The sequence below is a fragment of the Tympanuchus pallidicinctus genome, unplaced genomic scaffold, assembly GCF_026119805.1.
Source record: "Tympanuchus pallidicinctus isolate F22 unplaced genomic scaffold, pur_lepc_1.0 scaffold3, whole genome shotgun sequence".
Taxonomy (NCBI): domain Eukaryota; kingdom Metazoa; phylum Chordata; class Aves; order Galliformes; family Phasianidae; genus Tympanuchus; species Tympanuchus pallidicinctus.
In genome coordinates, this window is record NW_026294747.1 from 40043739 (window position 1) to 40066195 (window position 22457).

Genomic DNA, 22457 nt, shown 5'->3' on the forward strand with positions numbered 1-22457 from the left:
AACCAGACTTCTAACAGACAGAAGTCCCAGCAAAAAATAACAAACAAAAAACCTACACAAACACTAACTCCAAATTTAATAGATTTAAGACAAGTTGCAAGGAATAATGCCTAGTTAAAGTTAAATGGAGATACGTTAAAGGCTATGCTAACCTCCTAATATTTTTATCCTCATACTTCTGCAGTTAAAGAATAAAGCCAGTAAGAAATCAAAATACCGTTTTTCCAATCAGTGTAAGTACTTGATTTTACCAAAACATAACCTTGAAATGCTGTGCTCCTGCCACCTGCAAAAGCACAGTGAATCATGAATAACAAAGTAAAAAACAAACAAGAAATAAAAAAAAATCCACATAACTTGAGTTTGATCCTAATTTGTCACTGTTCTGCTTTTCATTCTCTTTTGATTTGTCTTCTTACTTTTTTTTTTTTTTTTTTTGCCAAACCAAAAGGCCTTTTTCAAGGCCTGTGTTTGTTGTTTGTTTGTTTGTTTGTTTTTGCACAACTTTGACAGCAGTGGTAGAACACAAAATTACTGATGTTTATTCAGAATCATCTCTGACTCTTTTCAAAAATGATTTTGAGTTCAAAAGTCAGATTTAAAAATAAAGCACGAGTGATGCTGTCTCAATAAACTGTTGTTAGCCAGAACCAAAGATATGTCAGTTGCTTGCATTAGAAAGCAATTCTGTCAAATCAGTTTCACTGTCGAAATCCTCCATCAGTCTGTTCTCCTCCAACAACTGTGTATTTCATTCCCAGTATTATCCTGCATTTCCATCTATAGAAGTGGTATTCCGTATGCAAACCAAGTTATTCAAACAATCTTGTCTCAAAACCTAGGGCTCATGTTACCATAGGGCAATAATTCTTAAATAATTACAGATGTCTGGAATCAAGATTAAAATGTGAGTTTTCATGTCATTCTGATTATGTTAAATGGAAAGCCTACAAAGCAAACTCAACATGTAGGTAACAGAGAGGTTACTCGTGTTATGAAAATTAATTCAGATTCTTCAGTAAATTCATTAAACATCAGATATTAAACAAATGCACACATGCAAGATACTAAATGAAGTGGCAAACATTTTTAAATAACATCTTTAATTAAAGTTTTTGCAAAGGCAAAATATTAAACTTAAAATAGGTCTTAGTACATCAAAATACTAAGTTCTCTAATTGTATTCCAAGCATGGCCTTTGAAACATAATATCCTGTATATCACAGAGGAGCAACCTTGATCTGCAATTGTACAGAATGAATTTTACAAACATAATAAATATATTTACCCCCTTACACATAACAGTATATGTACAACAGCAGTTGACAATAGTAGCTCAGAACAGCAAAAAAGGATATTCCCCCACTCCATATTCTATTGGTACCCTATGCACTCTGGAACATGTCTCATTGAATGACTGTACATTTAGCTAACTCAAGGTAGTTCCTGTTAAAAAAGCTCCTTTTGTTCCACAATGTCAAATCCGCCAAATAATAATTAAAAGATACATTGCGTGAACTCCCTAAAAAAAGTAGACAACAGGGAAACCAATGGACTGTTTTTCACACATTTCCCAACCAATCAAAGCAATGGGAAAACAAGACCTTAAATGCCAGACATCAATACAAAATGATGTGCAAGTTTCTTCATCTTTTATAGTCATTACTCTCAAAGTCTGAAAATAATTCTGATTTCAGGTGTGTGTGGAACAGGGAAGGGGGTGGCACGCAACAAACCCCACAGTGCTGTGTAAAGCAGCCCAATATCAGTGTGCATTATCCTAAGAATTACTCTTCACCTCCTGAACATCTTATTGCAGTCGATGGGGAGCTTTTGCGCTGGGAAGAATTTTTGACCATTTTGTTTTAAAAGGATTTTTTTTTTCTGTTTCTGTTTTAAACAAACTGAGGAGACTGAATCAAAATGCACTTTACTTAACAAGGTCTCCAACTGCTTCACTGGAAATAAGAATTTTTTCTCTGGCAATGCTTTATGGTGACATAATTACTGCTAACTGTCACATGGTGGAATTATTTTCACAGACTTGGTGAAATTTACATTAGCACTTCTATTCTGCAGCAGAAATAGAAAACCATTTGTAAAAAATTCTGTTACATGACAACATGTTTTTTACCCTTTTCTAGAAACTGTGCTACAGAATCAGGTATCATAATCCTGGAAATAACTCAGACCACAATTGCTACTTTAAATTGCATTAAGCAAGCTGAATGAAGTTCAAACACATCTTGTAAGTCTAACGTAGGAACAAGGAGTACAAAGCCTCAAAGAAATCTTGTCACTAACCAGCAACTCAGGGGGGATAAAAATCATTATTTTATTTAAATAGTCCAATATAAAGTTCCTTATGTGACTAAATTTTCTATTATCTCTTTAAAAGAAAACATATTTGAACATGTTTTCAACTTAGATGTTTTTAAATGATTGCACACACTAGAACCCAACAGAATTAGAGCAAAGAAGTTGCTTTTATGATTGAAGCACTACAGGAAATTTACTCTTTCAGGAAACCAACACAAAAAAAAAAATCTGTCATACTGGCAAAACAGGCATTCTACAAACCAAAAAAGCATAAGAGTACCAATTTTGCCCTGTTGCTCTGCAAGTTTCCATCAGTCATCATGGTTACAATTATGAAGTTATCTTTCCCCATTTTTTCTGTCATTAAAAGGTGCTCCATTATCTGTGCAAATTTTAAATAAGTCCTCTTGAAATCATTATTTGTTTCTGTAATACTGAACTATTCAAAAAAAAAAAAAATAAACAAAAATAAAACAGCATCAAAAACTATTTCCAAGGGAAAAAAAAAATCATTTATGAACTATGAACATGGGAATCCCTTGCCCTCTGAAGGAATGGTTTCTGTGGAACCTAGTGAAATGGTCTGTTCAGTTACATTGTTAAAACCATGATTAAAGTTCAAGTACAATAGTAAAAATTAAGCAAACTACATTCTTACAGCAAGCTGCTACAATAAAATAAAATTAAAACATGCTTTTTGATTTAAAAAAGGAACACTTGATGTAGAAATAAGAGCACAGTTTGGTATATTTGTGTTTGACTGGCTTACAGAAAACTTCACAGGTACTTGTATTTGAAAGTAACAAAACTTATTTGAAAAGCATATCATACAATTAGCTTGCAAAAGAATGCAAGTTCAGATAGCTTCAGACATCCTTCAGAACAGCCTAAACTTGAGTTACCTTTAAAATTCTGCTATCCCATAAAAATAAATAAAAAGGTTGTGTAGCTTCTAGTATGCATAAGTGGGTAAAAAAAAATTCTAAGACGTATGAAAACCAAGTGTTGTCCAAGTAATCTGGGTTCCAATAGTCTCATCAGGAATCTATAGCTAAAGGGATTTCTTCCTTTTGTTGGTTTAGTTGTGCTGTTAAGGGAGTTTTTCCTAAGTCCACTACTTAAGACTCACTGGTAATAGATTTGGAAAAGGAGAAGGAAGGAATTAACGGATACAGTATTGACTTCATCTCATTTGTACACAGAAGTGTCAACAGTGGTACAAATAATAATAATAACTAAAATATCTGCTTTGTTCAGAAGAAAACAAACATCAATCAGTCTGAGAGACCCGAGCCAAAAATGTACTCTAAATAATGACATTACAAAAGAATGAATTAGAAAAAAAAAAATTAACTTTTCATAAAGCTTATGTATGTAAATGGCTTACAACAATCATATGGCTCAAGGCATGACCTAGAGGCAGTTTCATTCTTTATCAATGAGAGCAGAGATGTACAAAATCACAGTAAAGGAACCCTCTTTGGGGGGGTATTTTGGAGTATTTTGTTTGTTTGTTAAAATACTACTGAGACTAAAAATACACTTCAAGGCAAGTAAATCAGAGAGAATGAAAATTAGGGCAGTGCTTATATCCTGCTAAAATATACCTGTGACTTCATTAAATAATGCTTAGTAAGTTTCATTCTCCAGAGTGACAGAAAAAGGGCAGAACTTATGGGTCAACTGTCTGCTTCTGCAGGTCTTTCTCAGTGTAACAAATAATGTCCACTGTGTTCTTCTTATTGCCTTTCCAAGGACTCAGGGGAAGAAAAGTATTTGAAATGGTGAGCCATGTGGACATTCTCTCCTCAACAGTTTCTCAGGTATAATGCCCATTTCCTCTCCTCATTCAAAAGTAACTGCATTTCTGAAAGCAGAATTTGCGAGAATATCCAATGTGTGAAGAAAAATGTTCAGTTCTCAGGAGAGAAGGGGAAGCAGAGGGAAACGACCTTGTTGCTTAAAAGAAAAATTATCAGAAAACCATACCTCTGGAAAAGGCATATGAGGAAGTGGCTACACAAGATCTAGAGCCTCTTAACTATGATTTTCTTTTAACAAGTCAGTCTACTGACACTTTAATATAATTCGTGTTCTCAAAGCCGTGCAGCTCTCCTCATGAAATTACATGCCACCTGGAAACTTCAGAGAGATTAACTACTACAAGTAACTTATGGCTACACTTTTTAGTAAAGCACATCTTTGATTAAAAGAGCTGCAGCCAGGATTTTAATAGTTTTAAAGTTCCTTTCCATATTAAAAATTTAGTGGATGTCTGTACTACGGATGTAGTAAGTAGGTGAAGGAATGCATCTGTTGTGTGATTACCTACACATTTGATTCAGAAACTCTCCAAAAAGACTTTGAAGAAGTCAATGGAAGCTATATTATTTGTTTCAGTTCAATGCTGCTGAAACCACCACCATACAGCAAGAATATAATTAAAAAGTTAAGCAGTCTGATTTTGGGGGCAGGGGGAGCCCAGAGCTACAGGTGCTTAGTATTTAAAAAAAAAAAAAAAACAAAAAAGAAACAAACAAAAAAAAAAACAGTCCTAAATGAAAAGTATCACTTATATGAAATTAAAATAACTTTGAAATATAAATGATCATTTTAACATTTTATAACTGCTAGGAACAACAACTTGCTTACGGGCAACTGAACTGAAAACCACAAATAGATATTATAATTAATGAGCATATCAGAATTAAAAATATTTTCCCTATACAAGTTATTTAAAATTTAACACCTTAATTCTTACCCTTCTGTACAAAGCTTGCACACAGTCGAAGTAACATTCTGACCATCCTCACTACCAAAAGGAAGTGTTCAAAGCAAAGATTTGTACACACAATAAGCATTTTCAGATTAATAATCTATCACAGGGAAGAGTTCCTTCAATCATTGGAAGTATTTTAAAATCTTAAACCATGGGAAGAAGGGGGGGACAAAGCCTTACATGCTAAATACCAGCTGTAGGTACCTGTATGTAGAATTGATAATTAAGGTATTCCTAACACACAAAACCAGCTCCCAGACAATGCTATAGCTGCTACAGTCCATGGCTTGCTCATCTGAAGTAGTGTCTTTGTTGCCACATTTTACCTTTGTTCCAATACTTTTGCTTATGCTTCATGTGCAGAAACACATTTTGGTTGCAGAATATGTCCAAGTCTCAACCTTTCCTGCTTTTGAACATTTTTTTCCTTTTACAGGGAGTTTTTGTTTTGTTTGTCTTAAAAACTTCACCATTCTGCATCCCCAATGGCTTTGGAAAATACATAATCTCTTCCATTAAGATTCATGATGCCATCCTTGAGATGAAATTTCCATTTGTTTTTACTTCTATGGATCTAAAAATAGGGAAAAAAGTTGAAGTCTTACTCTGCATCAGAAATAGGCAGTAATGCATAAAGTAAACTATATAGTAAATTACATCAGCAAGAAAAATGAAAAAAACAACATTACCAAAATACTACAAACATACTGAAAATCAATTCTGCATTTAGCCACAGAGAACAAATCCTAATAATCCTAATTTCTAAATTCCTAATAAATTCTAAATTCCTAAAAATCCTAATAATCTAGCAGTTTCAGCTGCATTTGTCAAACCAGGTTAAAAAAATCTCACAGGAACTGCCAAGAAACCACGCAAATTCAAAGACATTGTAAAATACAAAGCATTTAAAAGTTTTTAGAGATAGTTGGAAAGGAAACATGAGAAATATATATCAACTTCTACTGCTTTAATAAATTATTTTGATTACAACATACCATGAAACTCCACTGGAAAGACAGATATTTCTATTTCAAACACTGAAACAAAGACTGATGTTTTAAACTTAGTCCTGAAGGAGTCCAACACTAAGTTTATTCTTTACTTGTGCTGTCTAAATTCCTTTCTACTTGCAAACTAGTTTGATTTCTTCATATACAGATAGACAGTAGATGTATTTAACTTTCTACCTAAATTATTAGAGCTTGACACTAGGATTTAGAATGTTAAGAACTGTTTGAAAGACAAATGGATTATTTAAAAGACTTCAGTCTGAAAATCTTTATGTTAAAAAAAATGCATAAGATGGCATAGCTGGTAATGCATATATCTGTTAATCTTATATTCTATAGTTTGTTCTCAATGGTAAGTCATTTTATATGATTTACATTCCTGCTCTATCTTAAAGTGTCAGGTGAGAAAAGTAAGATCTCCAGATGGGGATGATGGAACGAAGCTGAGTGCTCAACACACTCCATCTTCAACTTCAAACTATACAGTCTTCTCAATCAAAATACTGAGTATTTAAGGTGTGCTTTGTATAACAAAAATTTCTAAGATTAAGCTGGGTGATCAGTCCAAGTATCAACAACAACCCAAGAAATTCTAGAACAGAAAAAAAAGAAAAGAAAAAAAGACATTCTTCCTTGCTCCGCAGTGAGTCCCTATCATAATGGTCAGTGACAACATCTGGGGTTCAACTAGTCGATCTCCAGATCCCCTACAATTCTACGATGGTAACAGATCCTCTCTTTATGATACATCTTCCCATTGACACGAGATAAAGAATAAGCAACAGCTTTAAATTCAGTATAAAGATAGAAGAATATTTTAGGATTCTCTTTTTTTTTTTTTAACTAACTTACTGTAAGCACAGAACAAATAAATCATGCCATTAGAACAACTAAGCAATGGGAAAACAAATTTAGAGAGAGGATCTTTCAGAGAGGTGAGATATTGTCTAAGAGAAAGAAAGATCACTGTAAATTTTAACAGATCGAACACAAAAGTGTCAGTAAGCAATAACTCTCATGAACTGTTTCCAAACAAATAGTTTCTGATTATAATCCAGAAGAGAAGAATGGCTAGCTTGCAGATACTGCCTTCCTCAATCTTGAATTCTTTTTGAAATATGAAAGTCCAAGCAGAATGCTGAAATAACAGAAGATTTTTTACTCAAGTCATTCTTTGAAATGTAGAGCTTTTTAATTCAACAGTGTTTCTTCTGCTTTAGAAAGCATCCTTATTCTTCACAGTCCAAGTCACCTCACAGGAAAAGAAAGAAAATCTACTACCTCAGTAAAGAAAAAAGTGTCCAAGAGCCTTTGGACAAATATAAAACAATTCCAAGATGAATGCACATAGACTCAAGTATTTTGGGGCAAACATACAAAAATAAAGTAGTAACTCAAGAGAAGACCGGAGAGTTCAGTAGAACTTAAAGCAAAATAAGCAAAAGCATTCCACATTACCTTTGAATAGCACAGAAAGAACACTCCCCTCTGAAAAGTATACAGTCATCAAGAAGAGGAATTTTTAGTGATCAGTAAACAATTTTCTACTAAGTCTAAACCTTGATGGCTACTACTTTAATTTATGGCTACAGTAAACTACAAAGCTTACTCATGATAGTTCACTTCTCCAGAGCACAGATGACTGATCTTTTGTTAAAGATCACAGATAGTTATGAAGAGGAAAAAAATTCAACCAAACTTTTCTAGGCCTTATTCAGTACCACCAAGTCTAGCTAAAAAGCATCAAACAAGTAAACAAAAAGAACAGCTTTTATATAAATGACAGGTAGTTCTTGCATTAACATTCACATAACCTTTACAGATCTACCTGTACTAAACAGTCACAAAAGGATACTTCATCACTTAAAAATTATGGCTTGAAGGAATAAGAGAAATTAGAATTCTTGCATGTGTTTTATATTTTACCTTATCATACTGACAAACAACAACATTTTCTGTATCAAACAATTCTTGTCCTTCCTCATCGCTCACATCATCTTCACTGTTAAGAGGCTCCTGAAAGAAATACATGGCAAAAGTTGCAATGTTTAGTATAATTACAGCTGTTACTTAGATTGTTCATGCTAGACCAGGCTACAGTCTGTTGGCATGGACCTACATAAGCATTGGAGGTGCAAAGTATTCAGCTTTCCAGCAGAGGGCTCATATACATTTTCCTTCTGCCATCCATAATACAAGGGGGATGTCCTTACCAATTTCACTGCCCAATTTCAATGTTCAGGACAGATTATGAGCACAGCAGTCTTTCATCATCACATCATATGAAATCACTACACACCACAATCACTGTCATTCCTTTATTCTAAAAGTTCTAGCACTTGCAATGTCTCTTCACAAAAACTTATCCTTATGTGTGTTTTCTTTTTTTCTAAAGCATCTAAGCAATGCAAATAAAACATTATTCACATCTCTCTATGTTCCATTAGGAATAGAAACTCCAGGACATACTTATCTTTGTCTTATGTACCACAAATGGCAACAGATCTCAACACAAGCAGGAAGTTTGCAGAGGAGGAAAAAAGATATTTTAAGATGATGCAGAGATAAGTAAAAATAATTTCTCCAGATACAAGTATTTTTCCTTAAAAGTAATTTTCAACTTTTTGTCTTTCTACAAGTGGCCTTTCCTCCTCAGAAGTCTTCCAAGTTGTGCTATTTCCTCTATTCATTACTATTTTTCTTTAGACCTGTGCATGTCTTGCAAGATTACAAAATGACGCCACAAGGGTATTTACAAGCACTATTGAACTGCAAACCTCATTTCTCCTTCCCCACGTGACCTTCCCACTTGTACTTAAGAGGATTGTCTTAAATCTCATCTCTAAATTGGATACCTCTTCTAAATCATTCTCACTCCTTTCCTCAAGCACCTAACCTCTAGTGTTTGTCAAAATAGAATTCTGATGTACTGCATTCTATGCAGTATGGTGAGAATGCTTCTGCGAAAGTTTCTTTTTTTCTTCTTCTTTCTCTACCTCATCTAAACAGCAAGTACTTCAAATCTTAAAAAAAAACACAAATACAAAATGGCTTTTCTCAGGTCTTCTGCTTAATCATTATCTTCCCACCTGCCACCTGCCCCAAAATATATAAGCTATACTAAGAAAATGGAAGTGAGAGAAGAAAAAGGTGTACCAGAGTTCCTAGTATCAATTACGGTCATAATTAAGTTTTAAAGAATTACTCAACTCATTAACTACCTGCTGATCAATGCTAGAAACAGAAATCATGGGGAGGTCTCTGGCACACCGATGATGAAGCCTTAGCATATTAAAAAAATCTATACAATACACAATATTGAAGCATGATGAGCCATACTTACTAAGGCAACTATTAACACATTCAAGACTGACATCGGTACCAATCAGTATAATGGAAAGGGACAAAACTTCTAACAGAAAAATATTGTTTGACACAACTCCAGATGTATTACAAAAAACCCAGTTTAACTCCTTGATAAAAATTTTAAGTTCTGCCAGCATATATAATGCATGGGTGATAAAGATGGTGAAATGCTACTATGTTCCTCATACTGGGATTTTAAATGAAATCTTAAGACAACTAGAAAATCTGCAGAAAGCTGTGTAAGTGATCCAACAGTTCAAAATGCATCTTACAGATAGATTTAGGGACTACCAAATTTCCTGCCAGAAACTGTAATAAAAGTACTTTCAGCTTATTAGCTTTTTCTTTGATGTTTTTTGGTGCAACAGAACAAAACTCAGTTAGAACCACTGCCTAAAGTCCAAAACCAAGTAAATGGAAAATCTAAACTAAACACACAGTATTATTAAGCAAGTTACTAAGAACATTTGCTCCTAATCTTAACTCCAGACTTAGTTAAATCAAGGTCAGATGTATTTTTAAAAATGTTTTATAATCAAATTTCATTCTCAGGCCCCTTCTAGCATGATATAAGGCAACCTAACAGTGAGAAAGGTGCAGGCCACATCACCACACCTATTTGTTCTCTCAGTATATTAGAAACACACTCACCTTTTGTCATTCCTCCTACCACCTGGTTTTGGAATTCACTCTATCCCAAATAGAATTTATTATTTCCATTTGCTTATGAAGGATTCATAATATCAGGGCTGACCTTTTCATACCATCAGAAATACTACTATTCAAGTCTTTAAAAAGGCACTCATCATAATTAACAGGTTTTTTTTGTTATCCCCTGCCATACCAGCTGCATTTCAAGGTGCTTTGATAATACACAGTTTCCACACGTCAGTATGGGATATAAGGAAACTACAGTACACAGATAGCACTGATATTTTCAAGATTATGGGGAGAGAACATTCTTTGAGGATTACAGTATTCCTTTAAGTACTGCAGTGAAAAAATTAAAAATGAAATACAGACATTCTGCAATCTTCTGAAATGATGTTAATTTTACCTCTTCAACCTGGCCATCTTCACCTCCATCTTTTTCTTTGTCCTCCTCTTCATCATCATCATAGTCTTCTTCCTCATCTTCTTCTTCTTCAGATGATGTGTCTCCTGCTCCATCAACTTGGAGAACAAGTGGTGCTTGTGGTTGTGCCTGTTGCTGCTGTGGCTGCTGCTGACCAGCTGCAGGAATCTGTGCTTGAGCTGCTGTAGGGGCAGCCACTGTTGTAGGTATAACTTGAGTTTTATTTCCTGTAAAAAGGATCTGCTGAGGCTGAATAATCACTCCTGTCTGCTGGGGAATCCCTCCAGGAATTGGAGCCAAAACCTGATGGAATAGTATAGTGATTGGTAATACACCAGACTACCAGAAGACAATGAAGCATATACTGTGGTGGACTTATATTTAGGGATAACCCTGCAACAGCATATCAATCTGACTTGGACTAATTAGAGAAACACATTAATAATACTCCATCTATATCAGACAGGAAATTAAGTCCTCAATAATATAGCTTCTCTAAATGCTTGGTACTTTTCTGCACTCAAATTCCAAGCACAGTGGAATAACGTTTAAACTCAAATAGGAGAATATTTTAAAAATTTCTTTACAGAATACTTAACCTGAAATTTTATTGTTATTCATGTCTAAGCTACAGAACTGTGACACAATAATAAATTCAATGCCTACACAAACTGGATGCACAGTTGACCTTGTAACTGAACAAAAATCCTGGCAATAAAATCTACTGTATTCAGTAATGAAATGTCCAGGTTTGGTGCGGGGTTGTTTTTATGCTTTGGGTTTTTGTTTATTTGTTTGGGTTTGCTTAAAGGCATTTTCCTCTACATGCTCTGCAACACAAAATCATTTAACCAACCAATACATTCGTGAAAGGATAGTGACTAAAATTGTGCAAGTGATGTAATTGTCACTGGACCCATACAAAAGCAATTTTAAGCCAATGCTAGTCTGAGTCTTGCAAGGATAAAAACGACATTTGAAACAATATTCCAAAATATTTAGTCTTTGAAAACATCCTTAACACAATCCTTTTTTAAATATACCACTTCCGTCTCTGTATAAATGTTTAAATTTGACAGCAAAAAAATGCAAGCCCATTTAATAATTTCTATCAGGTTTTTACTTTCAAGTGTACGTATTTATTTTCTTTACCTGCTGTATAACAGGTGCTTGTACACCACCAGGCTGCATTTGTGGTATGACCTGCTGCTGTAGAACAACTGGCTGCTGTGGCTGAATGATATATTGAGCTCCATTTGCAGTTCTAACTACTTGGAGGATCTGGCCTGTAGTAAGATAAATAAACACCAAATTAATCAAAGAACAGATATCTCCATTTAAAATTACCGTAGTTTAGAAGGCTGTTTCCTGAAAGAATACTGATAACATTTAAAGAGCTTTGTGTTCTGTTTTCACCCATTAAAAGATACTGTGCTATAGCAGCTGTGCCAGAAAGGAAGCATTAAGTAAGACTGTTTATCATTGTGAAGTATGCAAACCAAGACTAAACCTCTAAAGCAAAACAGTATTTCAAGTATTAGTTCCTACTTCCAAACATACCTCATGTTTTCTAAGATAAATTACATAGGCAGAGTACAAATGAATCACAGAACAGCAGGGGTTGGAAAGGACCTCTGGAGATCATCTAGTCCAAATGTCCCTGCTAAAGTAGGTTGTACAGGAAAGCATCCAGGCAGGTTTTGAATATCTGCAGAAAAGGAGATTCCACAACCTCTCTGGGCAACCTGTTCCAGTGCTCTGTCACCCTCACATAAAACAAAGATTTTCTCATATTCAAATGGAATTGCATCCCAGTCAGTGCCCACCAAGCCTTTTCCTGTTGCTGAGCACTACTGAAAAGAACCTGGCATCATCCACTTCACTCCTACCCATTAGTTACTTTTAAGAATCAGTAAGATTCCCCTCTCGGTCTTCTCTTCTCTGGGCTGAACAGCTGCAGATTACTCAGCCTTTCTTCATTGGGAGATGCTCAAGGCCCCTCATCATCTTTGTGGCTCTCTGCTGGACTCTACACAAGTTCCCTGTCTTTCTTGAACCGAAAAACCCCAGGACTGGACACAGTACTCCAAATTTGGCTTCACCATGACGGAGTAGAGGGGGAAGAACACACCCCTTGAGCAGCTGTCCACACTCTTTTTATTGCACCCCATAATACCACTGATATCTGCTGGCTCATGGTCTACCTATTGTCCACCAGGACATCCAGGTCCCTCTCCTGACCTCAGCAGAGATCATTTCCAGATAGCCAGCCCTTATCCTTCACTGGTGTGTGTTGTTACTCCTCCCCAGCTGTAGGACTCTGCACTTGCCTTCGCTGAACCTCTTAATATTCCTTTCCTCCCAATTCCTCAGCCTCTCTAGATCTCACTGAATGGCAGCACAGCCTTCTGGTGTGTCAGCTACTCCCCCCAGCTTTGTATTATTATCAGCAAACTTGTTGAGGGTGCACTCTATCCCTTCATCCAGGTCATTGAAGATGATGCTGTACTAGGCCCAGTACCAACCTCTGGGGAACAGTGCAAGCTACAGGGTTGCAGATAGACTCTACATCACTGATCACAATCCTCTGAGCTCTGCTAGTCAGCCAGTTCTCAATCCACCTCACTGTGCACCTATCTATCCCCCACTTCCAAAGCTTAACTACGAGGATGTCACAGGAGAGCATGTTAAAAAGCCTTGCTGAAGTCAAGGTACACAATATCCACATGAATACCTACCAAAACAAGAAGCACAGGTAGTCACATCACTTTAGTTTTATCCAATGCTGTGGTATTTCCAAGATCTAGCCAGATGGCATCCCCCTCCTGGGACTTCTGTCCCTTTGATAACCACATTATAGGAAATCCTTCTGTACATAACTGTCTTTACAAATTCAATATGTAGCTGTCTTTCTGAAAAGTCTACCCTTGTATTCATTATCCATTTCTCCTTCCTTTTTCCACAATACCTATATTCTTATCTCTATTTCTTTAACTAACCTATAGCTTTATTATTTTACACCTCTTCACAAAATGTGTTGAAGGCTCGCATGCTTGTACAGCTGGCCTCCAACTCTGAAAAGGGGGAACTAAGATATATTCCAACATGCTCTTTACATTTCTATTCAAATGAATCAGAAGAAATGAAATTAGACAATCCTTAACTTTAAATATTTCTCTAAAGATTGATTTTATTTTCTGTTCTCCTATCAGTGCAAACTACAAACATTTCTTTAATGGGTAAGTAAATCTGAAAGAAGGAAGGAAATACAGTTCTGCAGGCTATTCTACCCCCTCCTTAAAGAAAACATACTACAAAAATTTGCAACTGAAGAAGAAAATAATAAGCATAACAGAAGTAACAATATAATACTCTTCTAAAGCACAGATGTTCTTCCTTAGGAATTAGAAGATCTTACATTTCTAGAACAGCTACACGTTTCAATTTCATTCCAACCATGTATTCATTAAACATTCAAATGCATAAAGCAGGGAGGTTAAGTCCCAGATGATTCTGAGCAGACTAAGTGAATTACTCTGGAAAGAAAAGCAACTGATTCTAGGAAACAAACTTTCTCAGATCTTCCTTTAATACCTCAGGCAATGCTACAGGTTTGAGGCACAGTGGCTGGAGGACTGCATGAAGAAACTGGGGATCTGGGGGTGTTGGTCAACACTTGGCTTAACATGAGCCAGCAGTGTGCCCAGGAGACCAAGAATGCCAATGGCATCATGGCTGATACCAGAAACAGCGTTACCAGCAGGAGCAGGGAAGTGATCGCCCCTCTGTACTCAGCACTGGTGAGGCTGCACCTTGAGTACTCTGTTCAGCTGTGGGCTTCCCACTACAAGAAAGACATTGAGGCCCTGGAGCACAGTCAGAGAAAGGCAATGAAGCTGATGAGGGGGTCTGAAGCACAGGCCTTATGAGGAGTGGCTGAGGGAACTGGAAATGCTTGGTCTGGAGAAGAGGAATAAGGTCTCAGGGGAGACTTTATTGTTCACTACTTGAAAGGAGGTTTTAAGTGAGGTAGGATCAGCCTCTTTTCTTGTGTAACTAGGGACAGGACTAGAGGGAATGGCCTCAAATAAAGCATCTGTTAATGAAGCTGTTCACGAAAGTCACATTTATATTATATTCTAAGCATAAAGCGTAACAGTATACATATGTGACAAATCTAAAGTAAAACTGGCATTGCCAACAAAATTAGGAATTCCATTGTATGAGCACAGCAGGAACCACAATCATTAAGGCACATTTATCTGCAGTTACAGATGAAGCTATCCTTCACTTTTGTCACCTGCTTTTCAATATGGTTTGCATTGTACCTCACAGTACTCAGAAATATGCAAAAGGAAGCGACAGCAATGTTTGTCTTCATGCACATATCTAAAAAGCAGGGAAGACCCGCATGGAATCTGTTAGGTTCATAAGACCGGTGAGCAACAGTCCAAGAGCCCAGTGAAGATTCCCTGATTTTGATACATGAACAATATATGACAGAAAGTAAAATCCACAATTTCTCCCTCCCAAGAAGCACCCACAAAACCACACATGACCTCAGCGTAAAGGGAGTTACCTGAATTTGTAAGTATCTGCTGAACAGGAGTAACACCAGCAGGGAGAGCCAATGTAGCTGCAGTGGCTGCAGCACTCTGAAATATAAGAAAAGCTTTTTAAGAAGTGTTACAGCCAGTGTTTCGTGTTACAATGTATTGCCTGAACATATGCACCTCTCCTGACCTACTAATAAAATACCACATGGCTTAAGTGGCAGCTTTACATTTTCAAAGCAGCTAAAGACATGAGCCTACAAATCTGAAAATAAGGTACTTAAGCAGTGATTATTTTCACTTGTCTTGTTTCCACAAGGAGCAGCAAACAGGTTTGCACTTTTCTTCACTCTGCAAATTATCTACATTTCAAGTTCCAAATAACACAATTCTTTCAAGTGAATATATGCACACAGCATACTGATTGCTCACAGAATGACTTATTTTTTCTCTCAAGACAGCTGGTTAGAAGAGAAATCCAAGAACTCTCAATGAGTAATGATTCTATCTTATGGAAATTAAATTTTAACGCAATTCACATAGTTCCAAACACAAAAATCTGCATTAAGTCCTTGACTCATATAGGGGGACGAATTTCTCCAGAGGTTTTTCTACTTCAAGTGTCTAACTGCAGTTATCTTTTGAAAATCCTCCCTTTCCTCACCACAGAAGAACCATGAGAAATTACCCTCTGCTACTGAAAGGATATAAACTTCATTACTGGGCAGAGTACATAACATCCTGATTATAAGAAATACGATCCCCCCTTACTGACCGATCCATATAGTAGCAATACCACTTCCAAAACAACAGAAAAACAAGCAAAACTTAAAAGTGGTTTTCTGCATTCACATATCCCAAAGGCATATAAATAAATTCTCATTAGTCACTGTTCTCCAAGACATTTGAGGTCAGATACATTATTTAATACCAACCTAAAAGCTTATTAGAAACACATAAATATTCCAACTCTTTCATCAAAGATTATTCATTGAATAGTAGTCTTCTGCAGTTTACAGTTCTTTTGTATTTTGACAGCACCTGAGTTTTAAAATCCTCACCACCTCATTTTTGCAATATCCATCAATAAGATTTAACTAAATAAGAGGAAAAAAATGTTTAATTGTTCTACAGAAGTTAGAAATCACATTGAAATAGTTGTAAAATGCTTTAGGAAAAGCAAGATATTAGCATGCTCTCAGCATCTGAGTACATCTTTCTACTTGAGTAATGAAGTTCAGATTCTTTTCTATAATAAGGTCAGCAGGTAATGGAGAACTGAAGGTTATGCAAGTTACCAATGCCTTGACTAATCATGAAACATTGCTTCATATGTTTTTACCAGAGAAGTCGTAAAAATGTAATAAATTTTGGTTTTAATATGTTTAATTATTATTAGCTGTTGTTTTCAAGAACAAAGTATATAAATATATTTATTTTATCAAGCCAGGGCATTTAAAAATAAAAAAAAACAACCAAAATTAACTTCTTGAGAGAAATGGATAAATGACCAGACTGCTATATATTCGACTGTAAATTAATGAATCTAAACAACACGACCATAAAAGGTGGATCTGAGTTGCTAAATAAACTTTCATTTGCTATAAGCTTAGACTTCAGAACAGTTGATGCTGTTTCCTGTATCTAGGAAATACAGTATTTGTGTCATTTAATAGTGTTGGATTAGTATGCAACAAATACATCATACAGCTTTACACCAAGAGTACTCCAATTTCCAATTTAAATAAAGTTTAGGCTTACCACTCTTGGAATCATAGGATCATATCATCATCAAGGTTGGACAAGACTTCCAATATAACACAGTCCAACCATCCACTTAAAGCAGAGGATCCAGATAAGCCCTAAGCTTTGTTACTAAAACTAAGTCCTTGGTTACTTCTAGATTGTCATTTCAGCAGCAGAATTCAGAAAGCAGATAGAGACAGACAGTTTTATCGTTTCCTGTTTTTAAGCATCTGATGACTAATACCAGATTTGTGTTCACTATTCAGTCAAAACAACTTATATAATGACAGCATATAGATGTACAAGCCTCGGCTTTTCTTACCATGCCCGATGCATTCATGTGTGGGATCAGCTTGGAATCTGGCACAATAACCTGCTGCTGAGGTGCTATAAACCAGAAAAATACAGCACTTCATGAACACTACACAGTCTGCCAAAAATAACATCCAAACCAAAACAACTTTGAAAAAACATCACACAAATATCAGCTGAGCTTCACAGCAAAAACAGCTACTGAGCAATCTATGATCTTACAGTTCAGTAAGTTTTACCAGAAAGTTTTACTGTCAAGACAATATACAACAGTGTCACAGAGTTGACCAGATCAATCTATGTCCGTGACAGGGGCGACAGGCCTCTGCTCTCCACCCCCACCCCAGTCCCACAAAAATGGGAAGGAAGGAAGGGAGGAAAGAAGCAGCAGCAACAATCTATGGAGGAAAACTTATTTTACTATAATATCGGAATACAAAATAACACAATATATACAATTTAGTTGAAATTGAGATTAATAAATCAGACAAGATAAAAGAGAGAGAGTTCCAGGGACCGAGTCAAACCTGAAAAGCTTGGAACGGCTAGGAAAGCACCTCCAGCACCCACTGCCAGGCAGCAAGAGAGCGCCCCCCCCCCACCCGGAAGGGCCAGATCCCGTGACTGCTGTAATGTACAGGGATAGGTAGCTGGGATTGGGGCAGTGACACTTTAATGCCCTGTACACTACATGATGTTTTGATGTGGAATACTGAAACCATAAAAAACAAAAACAAAACCATAGAACCATGACATTCCACCCCTTATTCTACATCGTTACATCATGCTTAAAATATGTACACATATATATACAAACAAACAAAAAATGATTAAAATGCATTACTCACATATGGCTATATATATATATATACATAGAATTACTGACTGCACTCCCCCGGCATCAAGTTTCCTTGTGGTACACATTGGACATCCCCATTCTTCTGCATTACCCACCAAGTGGATCCTGGTCCCTGGGCAAAAACTGTACCACGGAGAGGTTTGCCCTTTCCAGAAGCTGGAAGAACCCAAACTGCCTTTCCTAACATGTTCTTTACATGTACAACAGGGACTTTATCTCCCTCTACGGTATGTAGGGAACTGGATTGGTTAGGACCATCACGATTGATAGATCCTCTGGTATTGACCAACCAGGTGGCTTCTGCCAAATGCTTCTCCCAGTGCTTAAATGTTCCGCCACCAAGTGCTTTTAGCATCGTTTTTAACAATCCATTGCATCGTTCAATTTTACCAGAGGCTGGTGCATGATAGGGAATATGGTAAATCCACTCAATGCCGTGATCTTTGGCCCAAGTATTTACAAGAGAATTTTTGAAATGAGTCCCATTATCTGACTCAACCCTTTCTGGGGTGCCATGTCGCCACAGGACTTGTTTCTTGAGACCCAGTATGGTGTTTTGGCGGTAGCATGGGGTACTGCATATGTTTCAAGCCACCCAGTGGTTGCCTCCACCATAGTAAGCACATAATGCTTACCATTGTGAGATCGTGGCAAGGTGATATAATCAACCTGCCATGCCTCCCCATATTTGTACGTTTGCCATCACCCTTCCTCCCAGAAAGGTTTCATCCTCTTGGCTTGTTTGATGATGGCACATGTTTCACAGTTATGAATAACCCGTGCAATGGCATCCACAGTTAAGTCCACCCCCTGGTCTCTAGTTCATTTGTATGTTGCATCTCTCCCTTGATGACCTGAGGTCTCATGGGCCCACCAAGCTAGGAATAGTTCACCCTTGTTCTGCCAGTCCAGGTCTATTTCAGCCACCTCAATTCTGGCAGCTCGGTCTACCTGATGGTTATTTTGCTGTTCTTCAGTAGCCCGACTCTTGGGCACATGAGCATCTACATGGCGCACTTTTACAACCATATTTTTTGTTCGGCCAGCAATGTCTTTCCACAGCTCAGCAGCCCAAATAGGTTTACCCCTTCTTTGCCAGTTATTTTGCTCCCACTGCTGTAACCACCTCCATAAGGCATTTGCTATCATCCATGAGTCAGTGTAAAGATAGAGCATTGGCCACCTCTCCCGTTCAGCAACATACATCTAAGGCTAGCTGGACAGCCTTTACCTCTGCAAATAAGTGTCTCTGATACTGCTACAGGTTTGTCACGGTTAATCAGTTGAGACATTTGCTCCCGTGTTTCATTCAGTTGGTCCGTCACTTTTGAGATAGCGGCTACAGCAGCATCAATGGGGGACAGCAACTGTTGATAGTTTTGGAACGTAACAATTCATAAACTAAGGGCGTTCTCTGTTGTTCGTTGAATCTGTCACACGCTGACATCAGTGCAGAGGCATATTTGTCCAGCGCTGTTGTCACGATTTTCTGCCATATCTCAGGCGTCGTCCTCACTTTTTCAGGGTCGCGGTTTTGTTGTGGTTGGTTAGGAACAAAGTTAGGGTCATACAACATTTCCACCACACCTATTTCCCTCAAATACTGGATACCCTTTTCAACTGTATCCCATTTTTTCATCGCAATCTTCAAACCATTTTTGAAGGGATACTTTTCCTTCATGGCTATTAACACTCGTTCCCAGAGGCTGGTAGCCTCATCCAAACATTGACTAATTCCTCTATCAATAGCTGGATCTCCGGCAATGGCACCTAGCTGAAGAGCTTCATTACCATCCAGAGATAAGCTATGGGCCCCACTGTCCCAGTAGCGAACCAACCAGGAAACAAGAGTTTCATTCGGGCGCCGTGTAAACTCCTTTCTTGAACCTTGGATTTCAGTCATCTTTAGAGGCCGGCGAGTAGTAATAGAGATTTTCTCTTCATCACTCTCTTCTGCATGTCTCTTAGTTTTCCCTTTTGCCTTTCACGATGGTGGTGGTTCTGAGGAGGGCCCCTCGCCTGGATCTTCCTCCACCTCCTCCTCTTCTTCTCTTTTTCGTTCAAGACATGAAGACACTCGTTTCCATTTCTTGCCCTCCACAGGAGCAACCGGTATTGTTACTGGTGTCTCCTTTGATTGATTAGATTTGACTTGGGGATTTTCCCCTTTGGCTTGAACCTCAGCTCGGAAACTCTCTCTCTCCAGAATGGTATTATATAGGGCACGGTAAGCACAAGCCAAACCCCAAATAAGTTGTACCTCCTTAGATTTATGTAAGCCGCATTGTCCCTGACTCAAATACTGGCTTAGTTTCTCAGGATCACACAGGTGTTCAAGAGTAAAATCCCATGACACTGCAGGTCCCCATGCTTCTAAAACCTTTCCTAAACCTCTCCATATTCCCTGCCAATCATCATTCTCTAGTTTTGGAGGAGACACCTTCCCCTTATTACGAATGCATAGGAATACATTCAGGAAAATTGATGACATGCACACGCACACCAACATGAGTATTAATTCAGGGTTCAAAAAACGTTTGACAAACCGAGAAGAAAACCCGGAGACTGGTCTGAACATCGTGTTGTTTGTAAAATTAGCTATTCCATTTGGGATGTAGTTGCTTGTGAAATTAGTCATTCCTTCTGGGATGTAGATGTCAAAGTTCAAATCATATCACATTGCAAATAGGTAAAACATAGATGCCTCCATCAGTGCCCTTAGGTAGTTATATATGAATGCAATTCCACAACGCACAAGTGTGAGATGGATTATTGGCCAGTAGGTTGTGACTAACACCATTGCTTTTAATCCTTTACCCAGCACCCCCACAATAACGAGTGGGTTCATCGCTGGTGCTTGCTAAAAAGGGTTAATGAATTGAAGCTAACAAGAGGAGGGGGAAAAAAAAAGAAAAAAAAGGCACTACTCAGAATAAGTAGTGCTGAAAGTTTACAAATATACCAGAACACTGGCAGTATGCCTAATCTTTCAAGGTCAGGTTTTCCAGCACAGAAACCTGAACTACTGATAATGCTCCTTAATGAAGCTCTCTAAGAGCAGAGAGAAAAAGAGATTCGTTCTAAAAGCTAAAAAGCAGTAGCCCCACGTTGAGCGCCAAAAATCTGTCACGGAGTTGACCAGATCAATCTATGTCCGTGACAGGGGCGACAGGCCTCTGCCCTCCCCCCACACCCCAGTCCCACAAAAATGGGAAGGAAGGAAGGGAGGAAAAAAGCAGTGGCAACAATCTATGGAGAAAAACTTATTTTACTATAATATCGGAATACAAAATAACACAATATATACAATTTAGTTGAAATTGAGATTAATAAATCAGACAAGATAAAAGAGAGAGAGTTCCAGGGACCGAGTCAAACCTGAAAAGCTTGGAACGGCTAGGAAAGCACCTCCAGCACCCACTGCCAGGCAGCAAGAGAGTGCCCCCCCCCACCCGGAAGGGCCGGATCCCGTGACTGCTGTAATGTACAGGGATAGGTAGCTGGGATTGGGGCAGTGACACTTTAATGCCCTGTACACTACATGATATTTTGATGTGGAATACTGAAACCATAAAAAACAAAAACAAAACCATAGAACCATGACAAACAGCAGCTCTGAGATGCAGCATGGCTATTCTGTCTTTTACAGATTTTACTTCAATGGCTTCATTTATCTACTCTGACTCTATGTGAAGTAAAATTTAAAACTTATTTCTGAAAACTATTACAGTATTTTTTTTAATCAACTTGCTGATATTCAGCATCAGTTTTTCAAAAACATCAACTACTAGTGATCAACTCTCAAAAAACAACCAAACAAAAAAACCCACATACACACAAAAACAAAAAATACTACGAGGACTGTTGCAAGAGAAAGAGCAAGTTAATAGGACACTGCAGTTAGCCTCAGTTAGATCTTAGCATAGCTGTTAAACTTGCGATCTTCATTGACTTTTTAGCATAGCGTAGATGAAGTATTATCAACCACCTGGCTCAGAATTGTTTTGGTGTGATACAGTCTATTGATCACAAAAAAGCATCCAAAAGTCTCCAAACTCATTGACAGGAAATTAGAATATGACAAAGCAATATGAAATAATCATCAATATAGTATTCTCAATCTAATTCTTTAACAAAGGACACTGAAGTACAACGCTCTTGAAAGATTCAATTGTGGGGAGAGAAGCCTCACAATCCTGTACCAAGATCAAAAGTCATCTCTCCAACTTTCACAAAATCATGATCACATGCCAGAATTACACACCACACAGGAGGAACCACTTACTGTTGTCCCAGTTTCACTCTTTGGCTGCAACAGCCCATGAAAAGAAACATAAACCAACTCACCCAATTCTTACACCACATCAGCTCCCCCACAGAAAAGGGAAGTCATGCAATTAATAAAACTGGAAGTGTCTGTGACTAAAGTGCTTTGATA

General features: G+C 37.4%; 1 protein-coding gene across 1 annotated transcript in view; it reads right to left on the reverse strand.

Moving 5' to 3' along the window:
* Window positions 1-1086: 1086 nt before the first annotated feature.
* Window positions 1087-22457, reverse strand: part of GTF2A1 (general transcription factor IIA subunit 1) — a 30815-nt gene continuing 9444 nt past the window's right edge. The window contains exons 4-9 of the mRNA XM_052693497.1: window positions 17171-17235; window positions 15129-15204; window positions 11702-11835; window positions 10532-10852; window positions 8035-8124; window positions 1087-5672 (exon numbers count right to left, since the gene is read on the reverse strand). Of these exons, the coding sequence (XP_052549457.1) occupies window positions 5565-5672; window positions 8035-8124; window positions 10532-10852; window positions 11702-11835; window positions 15129-15204; window positions 17171-17235 (794 nt within the window). The 3' untranslated portion in view covers window positions 1087-5564. The remainder of the gene's footprint in view (window positions 5673-8034; window positions 8125-10531; window positions 10853-11701; window positions 11836-15128; window positions 15205-17170; window positions 17236-22457) is intronic.